Source organism: Neolamprologus multifasciatus, chromosome 9 (assembly GCF_963576455.1).
Source record: "Neolamprologus multifasciatus chromosome 9, fNeoMul1.2, whole genome shotgun sequence".
Taxonomy (NCBI): Eukaryota; Metazoa; Chordata; class Actinopteri; order Cichliformes; family Cichlidae; genus Neolamprologus; species Neolamprologus multifasciatus.
This window is the reverse complement of record NC_140447.1, coordinates 32,213,706-32,230,168: the sequence shown is the minus strand read 5'-3', so window position 1 is coordinate 32,230,168 and position 16,463 is coordinate 32,213,706. Positions and strand designations below refer to the sequence as shown.

Here is a 16,463-nt window from a genome sequence, read left to right as displayed (position 1 = left end):
CTTCTTCTTCTCTCTGAACCAGCAGGGGGCGGGGCCTTACCTCCACAGGTAAGCATGATGAGATGTGTTTCAGGTGTTCTGCTCTCTGCGTGTGCTCAGCAGGTGAACCTGGCCCTGTAAGAAAAGGCTGTAGCATCATCTTCATCATCCCCTCTGCCTTTGTTTTCTCAGTGCGCTGCGCCATCTGCTGGTAGAAACACATAACTGCAGGTCAGAGCTCCAATAAAACGATGCTTTCAGGTGGGCTCAAATATTTATTCAGCTTTGTCATTGGGTGCTTCGTGATGTGAGCCCACAGAGGAGGTTTGTCTCGGGCTGGACTTGAACCAGCAACCTTTGTGCTCTTTAAGTGAAACGGCTCCAGTTCAAAGTAACGAGCTCACATTTCTTTATGTATATTTTATATTTGATGTTTTTTCCTTTTGTTTCACATTTCTTACTTTATCTCACATGTTTCTGTTTTTATTTGTCATGTTTTAACTTTTCATATTTTTATCCTGCTGCACAGTCTTTCTTTTTTTTAAATCTCACTTCCTTTTCCTGGACTCTTCTGTAACAAGTTTATTTGATATGTGTACAAATACTTCAATATTTAAAATATTGAAGTATTTGTACTTTAATTTATTTTAAATATAAATATTTAAAATAACTTCTTTTATTTGAAATGATTATAAAACATGTATGTATTACTCTGACGCCTGTGTCGTTTATCACGTCTGCATGTGAAGAGCAGCTTGTTCAGACAGCGACACACAAAGTGAGACGCTGACGACTCGTCTCTGACTCAGTAAAACATGAAACAGCAGATCAGTGATGCTTCCTGCTTTTGTTTCATAGTTGTGTTTTTGGCTTTCAGGCGACGTATCTCTCACTGCGTCGCTCGTCCACAGCTACTGTTACCTTTTTTATTTTACTGTCTCATATTTTTAGAGCTTATTTCCTGTAATGTTTCAATATTTTTATGTAATAATTTTATTCTTTTTGTTTCATAAATGTCCTTTTTTCTGCCTGATGTCAGCAGCCATAAACTGATGAAAGTTTTTCACACTGTTTGTTATGAAGTGCTGCGAGTTCTTCTTCTTTTGTCTGCATGTTTGCTTACAGCTGTGATGTGACCTTTGACCCCTGCTGCTCGTTAACGGGTTTCTCGGTCATCCTGAGATCCTGTTTCTGATTTTTACTCCTCTAAAGTTAAAATGTTGAAGTCACTCATGAAAATGATGGAATATTAAAAACGACAAATCTGATTGTTAATCTCAAAAACTTGATCGGTTGTAACTTTGTTTCTTTGTTTGTTTCTTTGTTAGTTTATTAGTTTTGTGTTTGTTTGATTGGTTGGTTCTTTTTATAATATTCAAATTTGTATAATAATCATTTACCAAGTCCTGTAACTTTTACAACCTTTTTTAAATTTGACTTTTGTCTGTTTGTTTTCTCACACACACACACACACACACACACACACACACACACACACACACACACACACACACATCTATCAGTGGGAGTTTCTGTGGTGAATCTGCTGACTGGTGACTTTCAGCTTGTATCTGTTGACTTTATTGATAATGTCGTCGACGTGTCAGAGGAGCTGAGTGACCTCCTGCTCTCACTTCCTCTTTCCCTCCTCCTTCCTCTCTTTCAGACACCAGTTGACCTCCAACAGCTCCTCTGAACAGTATTTATCTTCTTGACAGTTCGTTGTCGTCTTGTGTCCTTGTTGTTATCTGCCTTTGTTCTGCTTTCTCCCCGTTTGTCCTTCTGTTTGTCTCTTTTTCCCTCAGATTTCAGATCTGCTGACAGACAATAAAACCCTGAGCTCGTCGTGATGACTCAGACGGAGGTGAGAGACGGTGACTGTCCTCTGGGAGACGAACGGGCCTCCAGTTGAAAACCATGTGTCATCATTTCATCTGGTGACTGATTACACATCACATAAAACGATTATATCTGTACAGTAATAAATAAAATACTTCAGGTTTATCTGGTGGGCCCTGAACCAAAGTCTGTGAGCTACAAGCTACATGACAACAATCAAATGCACTTTTGTTTGTATTTGATTCTTTGATGTCCAGTTTTTAATATTCTTGATCTTTTTGTCAAAGAATATTTATTTATTTCTGTTTCATCCTGTTTCACACCTTTGTGCCAAACATTTCTGCACCTGTTACCTCATAATATTTACAACATTACAAGTTCTGCTGACCCTCAAATATCACAACTGGACTTTGTTTTTAAAGCTTTTTTTCTCAGATTGATGTTATGTTTACGTCTTAAACGTAAATTCATTCTGGTCCATATAAACAGCACATCATGTCCAGATTACTGAAGATCATGTTCTTAGTGATGCTGTCACATCAGTGTGGACCAAACCAAAATCTCTGCTCAGCAACTTTGTGAATCTAAAGCTACGTTCACACTGCAGGTGAAAGCGCATCAAATCAGATTTTTCTGACCCTCTGCGACCATCTATCCGATCATGGTGTGACAGTGTGAACGGAGCAAATCCGATATTTTCAAATCCAATCTGGGTCACTTTCATATGTGGTGCTGAATCCGATACATATCCGATGTTTCAGAAAGCTGCTGTTTGATGGTCATGTCGCATTAAATCCGTCTTTTACGTCACCGACACAAGACAGACGCCAATTATCAGCGCCGGAGAAGACATCGCGAACGCTTCCTGTCCGTCCAGTGTAGATGTCAGTGAAACTGTTGGGAAGACAACGTTGGAGAAACGTGAACATTTTATTTGTTCTGTATAATCTGCAGATTCTGACAGAAATCTGCAGCTATCCTTTGAAGCAGCGCTCCTCTAAAACAGCAATAAGGATCATTATTAGGTTATTTACATTATTATGTAAATAACAAAATAACTTAAAGCAAAAATTGGGAAACGTAAAGTCTGAAGTCTTTATATTAAGGGCCATCAGTCAAACAATACTGTTGCTCTGGGTCTAAACAGAGCGCGTTGTGTGTGACGTCTTCTTTTGCACATGCGGCCGCTTTGAGCGTTCACACTAGAGCTGGTGGAGTGAGGACGATATATGTGATTGTTGGGTTTTTCTCTGTGTGTACGATCTACTGTACGATATGTTGTTGTTACTTGGTGCTGTGTAAATAACACTGAATTGACTGTGGGGTGCAGCGACAGCAGCCTGCTGTGAGGTTTCATCCTGTATCATAACATAAAGATTCTCCTGATGATGTTTCATCGGCCTCCACAAAATCTGAGCTTCTGTGTTCATGAACATCTGCAGACATCGAACTGAATCTGACAGGTTTAAACTCAGAGTTAATCATATCTGAGCTCTCTCATGCCTTTGTTCTTATCTGAATCTGCTTTGGGTCATTTTCTGCTTATTCTAGTGTCAGGCACCAAGCAGGAAGTGGCTGATTAGACCAATCAGGAGCAGCGTGTCATGTCAGGGCGACCTGATCAGAGTCAGAGGAAGTTTGTGCAGAGGAAACAGATTTATGGAAGCTGCATGACTTTCTGTTGTTTTTAACATTAGAGCATAAACGGCTGCAACATGAGTGCAGAGCAAAGTTTGTTGGTAAAGGTGCTGAAACCAGCTGATGGGCTGGTCAGCAGTCTTCACATCACACTGACTGTTGCACAACAAACTGCATTTTAAAACAGGCGGATTTTTTAAAACAAACATTTAAAACAGCAAGAAATAAAGACAAAACTCAAAGTTCACGTCTGAGCCACACAGTGACCAACAAAAGTCACCAACCTCTGTCCTCGTGGTGCAGTGTGTTACATTATGTTGAGGGTCACTGCCTGCAGACAGTAACTCGTCACATTACTTTTGTCACATAATTAACAGTTAACAGTACAAACCTGAGGCCGCAGTCCCTCACGTTGCCATGCATCCCCATGCTAAGAGGACACACACGATCTTTGTGTTAGTGTTTGTACAACAACACAGAGAAAAGATGAAAACCTGCACAAAGAGACTTTAAAGCGAGTCTACTTCAGACATGGAGGCTGCTCGTCACCAGAGATGTAACGCATTACTGCCCATCTCTGGTGATCAGGTGGTCAACGCGTTACTCACAGAGAAACTCGCGGATTCTTCCACTGACCGCTGCACACCTGCACCAGGGTAAACCTCCACCTACCCCACTCCTGCTTTACAGGTGAAAATAGAGCAACAGGACCGCTAGTCTTTGACTTTATTTATTTTCTGCTGTGTTTTACTTGCATCTATTTGAAAGACTGAGCGTAAACACACAAAATATTTTTATTTTATGTGCTGGAATGTGCAGAAAATAGGTTTAAATATTAAACAAATTTCTTCCAGTCAGAGAATGTTGCAGATAATTAAATTTTTGCTTGATGCATAAAGTTAAAAGATTAAAACTAATAAAACAAGTTTTAAAAAGAGACTTTTCCATTTCATTACATTTTGTATGATGATTATGCAGAAAAAGTAGAATTGGGCTGAAAGATCTATCACTTTATCACCTATTCAGGTTGTAAATCGTGTTTTTAAAAAGTAACTAAGTAACTAATTACTTTTGAAAATAAGTAATCAGTAAAGTAATGGGATTACTTTTCGGGGGAAAGTAATCGGTAATTAGTTACTGATTACTTTTTTCAAGTAACTTGACCAACACTGCTCGTCACTGCGTTTGAGGTTCAGGCTAGCTTTGCCTTAGCATGCTAGCCCAGACTGTAGCCCAGGGCCCGACGTGAAAGTGCAGATGACTGAAGAACCTCTAGAACCCAAGTCCTGACATTACTGTACCTGTACTATGGTCACTGCAGCAGCCTCTGATTATTGCACCGTGTGTTTATTATTTAACAAACGCTGCAGCCTGTGAAAACCATCCTCATCAAACATCCTCACTGCTTCAACAGGAATGAAGGATCACCCACGTCCTGGTGTTCGAATGTTCATCAGTGTGAGCATCTCAGTAAAAGCAGATGTTTTCACAGTGTGCATGTGTGGAGCTTTCAGGTCTGTCGTCCTAATCTGAGAAAGATTTTTTAATTGGAAAACATTAAAGACGGCGTCAGTCTTCCCAGGAGTGAACATCCGACTGTGGAACGCTCAGAGAAGCCCTGACTGGTCCCAGTCAGCATGTTAAAGGTTAAAGTTCATGACAGCACAATTAGAAGCTTCTTCTCTCTAACAAGAACATGGCAGCTTAGGTTCGCAAAGCTGCATCTGAACGGAATAAGAACAACGTCCTTCAAATGAGACCAAACTCGGCACGAACACCTCACACAGCTTCAGCACGCTGGAGGGAGGATGATCTCGACACCAGCTCGTCTGTGGACCTGCCGTGTGTCCCACAGCTGAAGCTCGGAGCAGTCAGCAGCACGAAGGTCCGAGCGCAGCAGCACAAATGCTGCAAACCTCCACGAGGTGAAGCAACGCCGTGAAGAGTCGACCAGAAAACAAAGAAAAAATTTAACTAGAATCGACTTTATTGATTTCATATACTTTAACCACAGGATTCAACCACGTTAGTTTTGTTTCTGTTGGGTTAAGATGGTTAATTCAGTTTGTGCTGCAACTAAAATCTGAGAATTTCTAATGGAAGTTTTGAATGGAGCCAGAGGTCAGCGTGACCTCCGCCCACTGTGGGTGCTACCACATGATCGGGTGGGTCAAGGTCACCTACTGGGTCATGAGCTGTTCAGTGCGAGTCCTCAGAAGTGACGGGAAACCCAGTGTGTGTGAAAAGAGGAAGTGTGTGTGGATATAAAGTGATGCTGAAGTCGACTCGATCACCATCTGATCAGAGACGCAGCAGGACGAGCTCCTCTTCATCAGACCTCCTCTTCATCAGAGCGGTGAGTGTCTGAAGCTCGAGCAGAGCTTGTACCTGCTCCTGCTGCTCTTTATTTATTTACAGTGTAAATAATAATTATTCATATTTTACATTGGAAATCATTCTTATATTGTTATTATTAGTTTTTCTATTTACATTGTAAACAATTGTCGTCTTTCTTTTTAAATAACAGAAAGATACATAAGAATATATTAAAAAATACGATGCTTTAAACTTTTTCTTAAGACTTTTTCTTTTTCTTTGACCAATCACCCCAGTGTAACCTTTGACCTTTGACAACCATGACTGGTCCAACCGCTGAATCCCAGAAGGGGCGCTACGCCAAGCCGGTAGCCTCACAACAAAATTAACAGTTCATTTTGAATTTAACCAAAAACGTTATTGCCTGACTTTTGACAAGTTTCTCCTCCAGCTGCCGACCTCCAACCTGTCATATTCAGATGGCGTTCCAGAATTTGAGCCTTTTGAAGGCGTTGCTGAATCTGAGGTCACGCCCAGAGCGTTTGCACCTGGTGGAGGTGAGGCCTGCTTGCGTCACCTGTCTCTGGGGACCGTTTACAGCGCACCTGCTCATTTCCAGCCCTGTTGTTTTACGTTAGCACCTCCTGCGTTGTCTTGTTGTTGAGCACTCTGCAACACTCTGAAGCGAGGAGCTGCTATATTTCACCTGTCATGGCTGCCAGTCGATGACCAGAGTCCTCTGCTTTGTCCCCGCCCCCTCAGTGTTGCTGGAGGCGCTGAAAATCAACATGTGTCAGGACGCCAACAAGCCGAAGCACTACACCACCGACTACTACATGCAGAACCTGGTGGTGCGCCGTGGTCAGGAGTTCGTCATGCAGGTGACCTTCAACCGCCCGCTGGCTCCGGAGGACGACTTCCACATCGAGTTTACGATTGGTGAGTTTGAACTCTGGGCTTCGATACTCTTCATGTGCCGTAGAGCTTCATCTGTCCAGTGCTCTCAGATCTTTTTAAGGACACCACGCTGAGATGTGCAGTGTTTTCATTGGAAGTCACCTCGTTGGTGCAAAAATACTATTTAACATCAAACTCTGTTATCTTTGGTATTTTAAATAAAGTAAAATAAAGAAATTGAAACAAATGTTGCAACAAATGTTCCGAGAGGCTACTGACACAGTTTAAAATTCCCTTAATTTTTAAACATTTGGTGTCTTTTTACGCTGGCATGATTCGTACGCTTGTTGTGAGCCCCCTCCTCCCAATATCAGCCCATAAATGAAACGGCCATATTTCAGAGAATCCTCAAAGACGAGTGGGGCTTTGGTTTTGGTATCGTTGGGATTATAGTTTGTCTTAAATTGTATGATGGCAGCTTATCCGTCTTTTTCCAGTTTAGTGAACAGTGAACTGTTTGAGGTTTCCTCCCCACCTGCTCGACCTACCTGAGCACTAACAGCGATCAGTAACTTGTTAAACACCTGCAGATCAGTCCAATCGAGTGTTTTGTTCACACACAGTTTTTAGTATCTCAGGTCATTTTTTCTCATTTTGTTCCTCTGCCTGGTCTGAGTGTTGCTAATTAACATTTTTCTCTAAACTGACACATGTGTGTGTGGGGGGGGGGGTGCTCCCTCATTAACCAATTAGCTGATGAAGAGACGCTCGTTAACAGTCGCCCACTGAGCAATCAGACGGCCGTCAGTTCATTAAGCAGCTTCACATTCGTTTGGCTGCTTAATTAGTGCACAGCTCTCCCCACGGCCCGGCCATTAGGAAACACTCCATGTTAAACACACAACTGCAGAGCTGACAGATGTTCACACACATCTGGCCTCAAATACACAAACTGAAGTCTTTAAAATATAAAAATGTAACCTGTCTGACCAGGATTTTATGTGTTTTTATGTGTTTATTTTTATTGATGTAAGGTAGAAATAACCAACATAAAAATGTGTTTTTGTAACGTAAAAACATCCCATTTTTCTTATTACAATGAGAAATTATGCCACGCCTCTCTTGGATAAATAAAGAGTTAAAAAATAACTCTTCCATCAGGCTCCGATCCTTCGCCCAATAAGGGCTCCCTGGTAATGGTGACCTTCGGTAACCGTGGCAGCAGTTCGTGGTCAGGCCGGATTCTGCAATCTCAGGGTGCATCTGTGATGTTCGGCATCACACCAGATGCCGCCGCCATTGTGGGGAAGTTTCAAGTGTACGTGGCCATCTCCACTGGCAGGGGCATGCAGCGCACCAAGAGGGACCCCACCACTGACCTGTACCTGCTCTTCAACGCCTGGTGTCCAGGTATCGTTTCCTCTGCGCTTACTGCCCCCTGCTGGTAGAGTAAAAGTACAATCATGATGAGAATCAGTGCAGCTTCAACTGCACCTCAGTCTGCCAAAGATAAAGATAATTCAATAAATCTAAATCCATTGCATAATTTTTCATACATCTCATAGTTACACAAAAGTGACCCTTTATAATATTAAAGGTGTGGAATATACCTCTTTTTCAACCAATCGATTCCCCTCATCAGGCAAAAGCATATCTCAGATCCCACTGTTCGCACTGATGACCGTGTTTACGTTTATAATTTATCGTCAAGCCTGTCACGATGATCACTGATCCATTACTTGAGAAACTTTCCCTCTGCTTTAAAAGGCCCTTAGTTAAACCACAAATATACTGATTACAGACAAATATCCAACCTCCCGTAATATTTGTACAAGTGTAGTGGTTTCTTAAAGAATGATGGAAACAGTGGTAAGTTACAGTCTGGTTATAGAACATTTTAGAGACTGAATGAGGCCTTCAGTACGACACATCATAAAATCTACATTCACCAGCAGGAACAGTGGGTTGTTGATCATCTGTGGAGATCAGTGAGGTTTCTGTGGAGTTCCACAAGGCAGGCGTCTTGATCCTTTACATTTCTTCTTATGCTGCTGCTTAGAAACCTTATAGGACAGCACAGCATTTGTTACCATAGTTATGCAGATGACACACCGTTGTATTTTTCTGTAGATGTAGATGATAATGAACTCTAGGTCTCTGTGTTTGACTGACATTTACAAATGGACATCACGATGCCTTTGTAGGCAAATGTTCTTACAGCAAAGCGTTTCTGTTTGCAGACGATCACGTGTTTCTTCCTAATGAAGCAGAAAGACAGGAGTACGTCCTCAATGATGAAGGGGTGCTCTACCTGGGTTCATCTAGCGCTGTGGTAGAGCGCCCATGGACATTTGGGCAGGTAAGTACAAATACTTGATCACATAAAAACAATAAAGTCATTTATTGATTAATTTATCGGCTTATAATTAATTAAAATGCACTCTTTGCAGTTTGAGCGCGGCATTTTGGACGCCTGTATCTTCGTTCTGGATGCGTCTCAGATGCCAATCTACGACCGGGGCAACGTGGTCAAGCTGGTCAGGGTGGGATCTGCCATGGTGAGAATACAGAGCCTGAGCACTGATTAACTGTGTCACCATAGTCATAGCAATGGGGAAATGACCTCAAGTTAACTATTTGCACTTTTTCAAAGATCAAAATGCAGTTTCACCCTATCTTCTAGATTTAAGGTGCACTTTCAGGACAGTCAATGTTTGACCAAACACTAAAAGAAATGGGTGAAATATTCAATCTAATGTCTTGATTTTAAGACTTTGTCGTTGCCTTGATGCAAGCAGGTTCTGGGTTTCAACAGGGTTTTGTTTTCCCCTTGCCTGGTGGGTTTTCTCTGGGTCCCCTGCTCCAGTCTCATACAGTACATTAAGCTCTTAAATTGCACAAGGTCAAGAAGAACAAATGGGTTTAGGCAGGTTAACATGCTAAACAAGCATATTGTTACCTTTCAAATCAGGTCAGTTGCCTTTTGTTTTGGCCCAACATCAACAGAACATAAAGAAGTCACTGGTGAACGTTTTTATTGTACAAGAGCAGCTGCTGTAGGGTACAACCGCTCAATGAAAGGTGCGACAGCAGGACCTTGTGGGGTACCACACCAGAGATGAGAGGTTGAATTCCTTAAAAAAGAGAAGTCGGTTATTTTTTGCTGACCTTTGACCTGCCCGCTCTTGCAGATGAACTCTCAGGATGACAACGGTGTGATGGTTGGGAACTGGAGCAATGACTATTCCATGGGCAAACCCCCGACGTCTTGGACTGGCAGCACCAAAATCCTGCTGCAGTACGCCAACACCGGAGTCCCGGTCTGTTTCGCTCAGTGCTGGGTGTACGCTGGAGTCTTCAACACCTGTAAGCATGTGCTCTGTTTACTTCATCCCACCTCACCTCCTCAGAATCAGCTGACTTTTAACTGCAGTAACTTTAGCATAAAATGTTACCTTCATTCTGTGAGTACTTTCAAACTTACAGGCCCTCAAACTACATAGGGTTAGGAACATATTGGGTACTTTTTACTTATTTTTCCAGTAATTTTATAAGCTTCATAACTTCATAGGTTCAGGAGCTTTCAAACGTTACATTTCAGGGCTGAAAAACACATTTAAATACTATTAAAAAATGCAAGCAAATCAATTTTACAATTGCTCCAAGAAAGCGATTTTTCAATACAATAAACATTAGAGGAACACTCAGTAATTTTTTAATGTAATTTAATAAGAAAATGATTCTTAGAGGAAGCTAAATATGCATTCTTATGAACTGATAAGCAATATTTTAAAGATACATAGGAACAAGTTACTCCATCATATTTAAATAGAGGAGCCGAGGAGAACATCTCCCTTCTGACTTTACATATATAGTGTGCCAAACGCAGAGGAGAGGTGAAGTTGTTCACATCATCTGAGAGTCCCGTTTATCAAAGAAGCAAAAATGCAAATGACGAGAACAACGCCACCGACATCGCAATAAAATTTCATTCATTTCTTTGACTGAAGTCAGGGCTCTAAAAACAAAAACATACATAAACATGCTCATTTATTCCTGATATTATCACAATTACTTATTGTCAGCAAATTGAACATGTGACCCTCCCGTCTCCGGATAGCTGACAAGTGCCGGCTAAACAACTACAGCTAGCTATAAGCTAAAATTATGCTAGCTAGCGGTAGGCTCAAGCATCCTAACAATCACACTTTCCTTCGATAAACAGTTTGATAACATTAACAGTTTTTATGATAGTTTATTCACTAAGTATTGGAGTCCAACAAAATTGCATCCACTTCAAACGAAGTTTAATTAACTTTTGACTAACAGGAGCTAACAGAGGCTAACAGGAGCTAACAGAGGCTAACAGCTGCTAACAGAGGCTAACAGTGCCAAAAATGGTGGCGCTTAACAACAACATTTCACTATTATTGACATCAGTCAGTGAGATTCAGTAAGGTTAACACTGGACCTACAGCCTTCCACAGATTGGAAAAAACTCCAGGGCAGCTCCAGTTCAAACAATAGTAGAAACACTCTGGGGAACAGTCTAATTGTGATGGTTTTGATTGCTCTTGGCTGACTAAAACATGTTTGTCCTATAGCAGCAACCGTTGCTTGGATTACACACTGCTTTTGTGAGGAGTAAGAAAACCAAACTCGGCGTACCGATATGCAGCAGTGAAAATTTTTACACGCTCTACCTTTTAAATGTTTTCATCATATGAGATGGGCAGCTGTTTACCTATCTCAGAAAAGTTATTTGGAAGGTTTTCTTTAAACCTAAATATTGACAGAAGGCTCCTCTTGCTATGATTCCTCCCTGAAATTTCACCTGTATCTCTCCTGTACTTGAAGTTGTGAGGAATCAGAAATGTTGGTTGGCAACTTTTTCACATTCATATTTAATAACCCTGCTGTTTATCCAACTATCAAAAAGATCTAAAACAATGACAACAGCAACAAAAACTCTCAAAGACACCCAACATGACTACAGTGACCACATAACACCTTCATAGAAAGACTCAAACTAAGTGAACGGTCATGCATGTGTAATTACACATACTGATGATGATTTATTATCATAAGTGTTTGGCTCACTACATTTTAGAGTTTACTTGTACTGAAATATTGATTATGCAACCATTTTATTATTCTGCACCACAGATCCAATTGGGCTGTGGCCCATTCAAGACACTGATTGAAATTCTGCAGGAACAAAAACCTGAATAAACAGCTTTTATATATTTCACATCCTGTCAGTCCTCAGATGCCTTGGCATCCCAGCAAGGGTCATCACCAACTACAATTCAGCTCATGACAACACGGGCAACCTGAAGACTGACATCCTCTTCAATGCTGATGGCAGCCCAGACAGACGCAACACCAGGGACTCCATCTGGTATCGTATCATAATTACAATGTTCCTGTGAGCTTGGTTTGGGAAAGGCTTCAGTGCTAGACACCCTTTCTCATGAAACCCTCCCATGTGTTTGAACTCAACCAGCGTTGGGAGTGCACTAGCTACACTGCCTCTCTCTGCAGGAACTACCACTGCTGGAACGAGGTGATGATTAAGCGTCCTGATTTGCCGCCCGGGCTGCAAGGATGGCAGGTGGTTGACTCCACGCCTCAGGAGACCAGTGACGGTGAGACAAACAGATGAGCGCGCAGATTAAGAAACAACAGTTGAACAGAGAGTTAACAGGTCTGTGCTTGTTCGTAGGCTTTTTCCGCTGTGGTCCAGCACCGGTCATTGCCATTAAGGAGGGTCGCGTGTGTTACCCGTTTGACTGCGGCTTTGTGTTCGCTGAGGTTAGCGAAGCATAAAAACCAATGGGACGATATCTTATCGGCACAGAGTTTCACAATATCTTGAAATCGTTTCCTCCAGGTGAACAGTGACGTGGTCTATCTGAAGAGAGATAAGTACGGGAATCTGTCTCCCTTCAGAGTGGACAAGACGTACATTGGAGAGAAGATTTTAACCAAAGCTGTGGGCTCACAACAACAGACCAACATCACAAACACCTACAAGTTCCCCGAAGGTAACGATCACAGGGCATCAAACCCAACAAGCAAACACAATTATAAATAAACTTTGAACTGAATCAGCTTTGATGTTTGTGCTTTTTTATCACAGGAAGTGCAGAAGATGAGGCGACCATGGCCCGGGCGGAGGGGTTCGGCTGTGAGAGGGATCACAGTGATGTGCCTGAGGATGACCTGTCCGTCACCATCGTCGTGGAGCCGGTAACACACCTGTCTGCTACCTTCACATTCAAATTGTGCACTTGTAGAGCACAGTTCACTTTATTAGGAACACCCTGCTAATATTGGGTGGGACCCTGTTTGCCCTCAGAGCCTCTAACTATTCATGCAAGGTGCTGGAAAGGTGGTACATCACACGGTTGCAGCACATCTGATACATCCCAAAATTGCTCCGTTACACATCTGTTTACTGTGCAGACCATTTAAGTACAATGACAGTGCCACTGTGTCACTGCTCTTGTTTAAAATTGAGGCATTTAAAAGCATAGAAATCCTGAGGAGACCCAGAACGCATGTAGCTCACTTGGCTCCCTCTTCATCTGCAGTGTGTTATAGGTCAGGATGTGCAGCTGGTAGCGACCTTCAAGAACAAGGGTAAAGTCCTCAGAAACGTGACGGCTCTCCTGGGCTGTGACATCACCTTCTACACTGGAGTTGTGGTCAGTCACTTCAAAGACATCCCCTTCGATGTGACTGTGCTGCCCTACCAGAGTGAGCTCCACCACAATCTTGTTGTTGTAAAGTCTGAAGATTTGGTGATGAACGTTTTAGCATGTCTCTCTGTTTTACAGGTTATAGTGTGCCGTTTAGAATCCCAGCTTCAGAGTACCAGGCCCAGCTGAGCTCTCAGACCTGCCTGCGCTTCATTGTGAGCGGACAGTCTGGTAACCTGCATGTGCTTGACTTAAAGGTGCTGGAGCTGCAGACCCCGGACCTCAAAGTGACGGTAAGGCGCACAAAGGAGGTGATGTGAAGAAATAGGCCTAATACATGGCGAGGTTTTTTTCATCAGTCAATTATTTAGAACGATGAGTTGTTAAATATCTCCAACAAAGCGACCAGAAAGTTGGCTTTAAAAGGGGGAGGAGCTAAAACTGCATTTTTCAGAGGATGTAGTGAAGGGCTGCAGGCCCGTGATAAGACAAAGAAGCATTATTTTGAACTGTGATGCATGTACAGCTGCTCTAGTCCAGGAATGAAAATGTGGATCTGGAAATTAGCAGAAGGGGTCCACTTTTGTTTTTCTGTGACAGACTGTGCTGGACTTTGTACAGTGACTGTAACTTTGGACTCTTCCTCTAGTTGAACGGGGAGCCTCTGCTGAACCAGGAGATGGGTGTCAAAGTGGAGTTCACCAACATTTTCAGCTTTCCTCTGCGTGGCGTCAATCTATCCCTCGAGGGAGCGGGGCTCATAAGTCCAAAGTCTAAATACTACAGGTAAACACGCCTCGGACGCTGTGGACTGACGTCGGGATGTTCTGTGTTGAACACTTTACTCTTTTTTTCAGAGAGATCCCTCCTCAGGCTACCATCACCTGGCAGGAGACATTCATCCCTTGGCTGCCTGGACTGCGTCGGATCACGGCGTTGATGGACTGCCAGGAAGTCCGTCAGGTAACCAGCACAACCTGACCATTAAAACCAGAACGGCTCCAGTTTCCTCCACACGCCGTCTTACTTCCTTGAAATTGTTAAGTGTAGTTACAGGTTGGTGTCCTCTGAATATCCTCTCGGAGCCTCCAGAGGGCGCCGAGACGCAGTGTTTTATTTTGGTTCGACATCAAACACAAGCACTCTGCTACTGCGTGCTGATTGGTCGGATCAGCACTTGAGACGACAGATGTTAGTTAAACCATGCCACGGGGATTTTATTTACCATAATTCTTTCATTATTTACTTAGCAATTAATCTTATTAGGCATCTGAACGCAGTTTATTTGTTTTTTATTTAAAATATTATCAACAAACTATAATTATAAGCAGGATTCAAACTGCTACAGTAAAACTACAAACTTATAAACAGCCGCTCAAAGTAAAACAATGCACAAACTCAATCTTAGAATCATAGTTAACTCATATTATTTAGCATTTTGTTAGGTTTTGATTATATTTCTGCCTCGTGGTGTTTGATATCATATGTGAAAGTTTGTAACGACTGTTTTCATGACGAGCTGTTTGTCTTTACTCAGGTGTCTGGATTTGTTGAGGTCGACATCCCTTACCCTGCAAAGTAATCACCATTTCCACCAATCAGCACCACTTCTGAGTGGGTGGAGCCAAGAATGAGCACAAGTTACCGCTTTAATGATCGCATTTACAAATCAGTTTTGAAGTACAAATGTAACTTTTTTTAATTCCACAGATTTGGAGGTTTTTCCACTTCTCTTCTCTGATATTGAAGCAGCTTTATTTCTTACCATCTATAACTCCGCCTCCTCTGGACGGCTAGAATAAACCACACTTTATGAAAATAACGTAACAAATAAGAATCGTAGTTTTCAGTTTATTTGGCATATTTGAGAACAGATTTTACAAATCAATAAAACGTAAAAGACATATTTTAGATTCAGAAAATATCCATTAAAAGAGATTTATTACATAAAACCAGGAGTTAAATATGAGCTTCATGGTTAAACGAGATGTTTGGACCTCATTTCATCACCTTCATAATGTGTTTGAAGTTTGTGTCAGTGGACATTTAAACTTCATCAGAAAAATCCCAGAGTTTGTAAAATTCGTCGCCGATTGTTCACAAATGATTTTCTGTCTTGTTATAAACTTTTTGAACAAACAAAACAAGTTTAAAGCTTCAATAATATTTAAAGGAAGAATAAGGTTTTGAGCTTTATCATTAACGACACAAATGAAAAACCAAACTCACTGCAGTGTCCAGTCACCACTAAAATGATCGTTTTCAGGTGATGAATTTCTCCCAAACTTTGACAAACTGAGCTGCACTCTGATACAGGAAACTCTGTAACCTCCAATCTGTCTGTTTTTTACCCTCCTGATTGAAAACCAGGGATTTGACTCTTTGCTTTGAATGCCTTTTAACAATGCGGATGCTGAATACTAACAATAAAAGCACATTCAAACCCATTCAAGTTGTCCATTAAGATCTTTGTTCACTGGAAATAAACTGAAATGAGACCACAGGAAAGCAACCGCTCGTTTAACTTTAGCAGCTTTTTCTGGTTTCATGACTCACGTGTGTGCCCTCTCACACTTAATCATTGTCATATCTGTGCTGTGAAAATATAATCCCATTTCTTTACAGACTTTCTTTATGGCCTCTGAGAAACCATCAGATCTGTCAGGTCATGTCTCCAGATAAACATTAAACTCTTAACACAGACAGGAAATCGCCCTTTGGACAAACACGGCCTCGTTATAGCTGCTGCTCTTGTTTGTTATGTAACTACAGGTGTGTAGTACAGCAGACACACCACTAGAAGGAGCTGTTGGCTCTTCGTTTGGCCCCCCCAGCACATGCCGTTCACCTGCATCATTCAGTGGCCTCTTTCTGTAAGAAAAAAGGAAGCAATATTTCTTCATCCTTGCATCCGTGTTGTTGTTATAAGGACGTTTTCTAGCAGCTGCTTTGAGCTTAGTCATACTGACAAAATGAGAAGTGGGTCGATGGCGTGTTATTGATCTGCACGGGTTTATAAAGAACTTCTGCTGAACTTCCAGAAACCCGCTGCTAATGAAGACGTCCACTGCTGTGCCAGCTCACATCAGC

General features: G+C 41.9%; 1 protein-coding gene across 2 annotated transcripts; it reads left to right on the top strand.

Moving 5' to 3' along the window:
- The first annotated feature begins 4,832 nt into the window (after positions 1-4,832).
- On the top strand, positions 4,833-15,820 carry LOC146511934 (coagulation factor XIII A chain-like). 2 transcript variants are annotated; one of them, XM_085171708.1, is made up of 18 exons: positions 4,833-5,812; positions 6,069-6,140; positions 6,224-6,329; positions 6,535-6,711; positions 7,831-8,079; positions 8,910-9,028; positions 9,120-9,227; positions 9,861-10,035; positions 11,932-12,070; positions 12,214-12,317; positions 12,395-12,483; positions 12,563-12,716; positions 12,812-12,921; positions 13,266-13,431; positions 13,512-13,666; positions 14,023-14,159; positions 14,231-14,336; positions 14,911-15,820. In XM_085171708.1, the coding sequence occupies exons 2-18, from the start codon at positions 6,093-6,095 to the stop codon at positions 14,953-14,955; spliced, it is 2,187 nt and encodes a 728-aa protein (XP_085027834.1). In that variant the 5' UTR covers positions 4,833-5,812; positions 6,069-6,092; the 3' UTR covers positions 14,956-15,820. The 2 variants fall into 2 exon arrangements, with proteins under 2 accessions (XP_085027834.1, XP_085027835.1); XM_085171709.1 differs by lacking the exon at positions 4,833-5,812 and having other exon boundaries at positions 5,827-6,140.
- Positions 15,821-16,463: the final 643 nt, after the last annotated feature.

Coding starts and splice junctions, on each gene's coding strand:
- LOC146511934 (XM_085171708.1), top strand. CDS start 6,093: ATGACTGGTCCAACCGCTGAATCCCAGAAGGGGCGCTACGCCAAGCCG. Junction 6,141..6,223: donor AGGGGCGCTACGCCAAGCCG/GTAGCCTCACAA, acceptor TTTCTCCTCCAG/CTGCCGACCTCCAACCTGTC. Junction 10,036..11,931: donor CGCTGGAGTCTTCAACACCT/GTAAGCATGTGC, acceptor ACATCCTGTCAG/TCCTCAGATGCCTTGGCATC.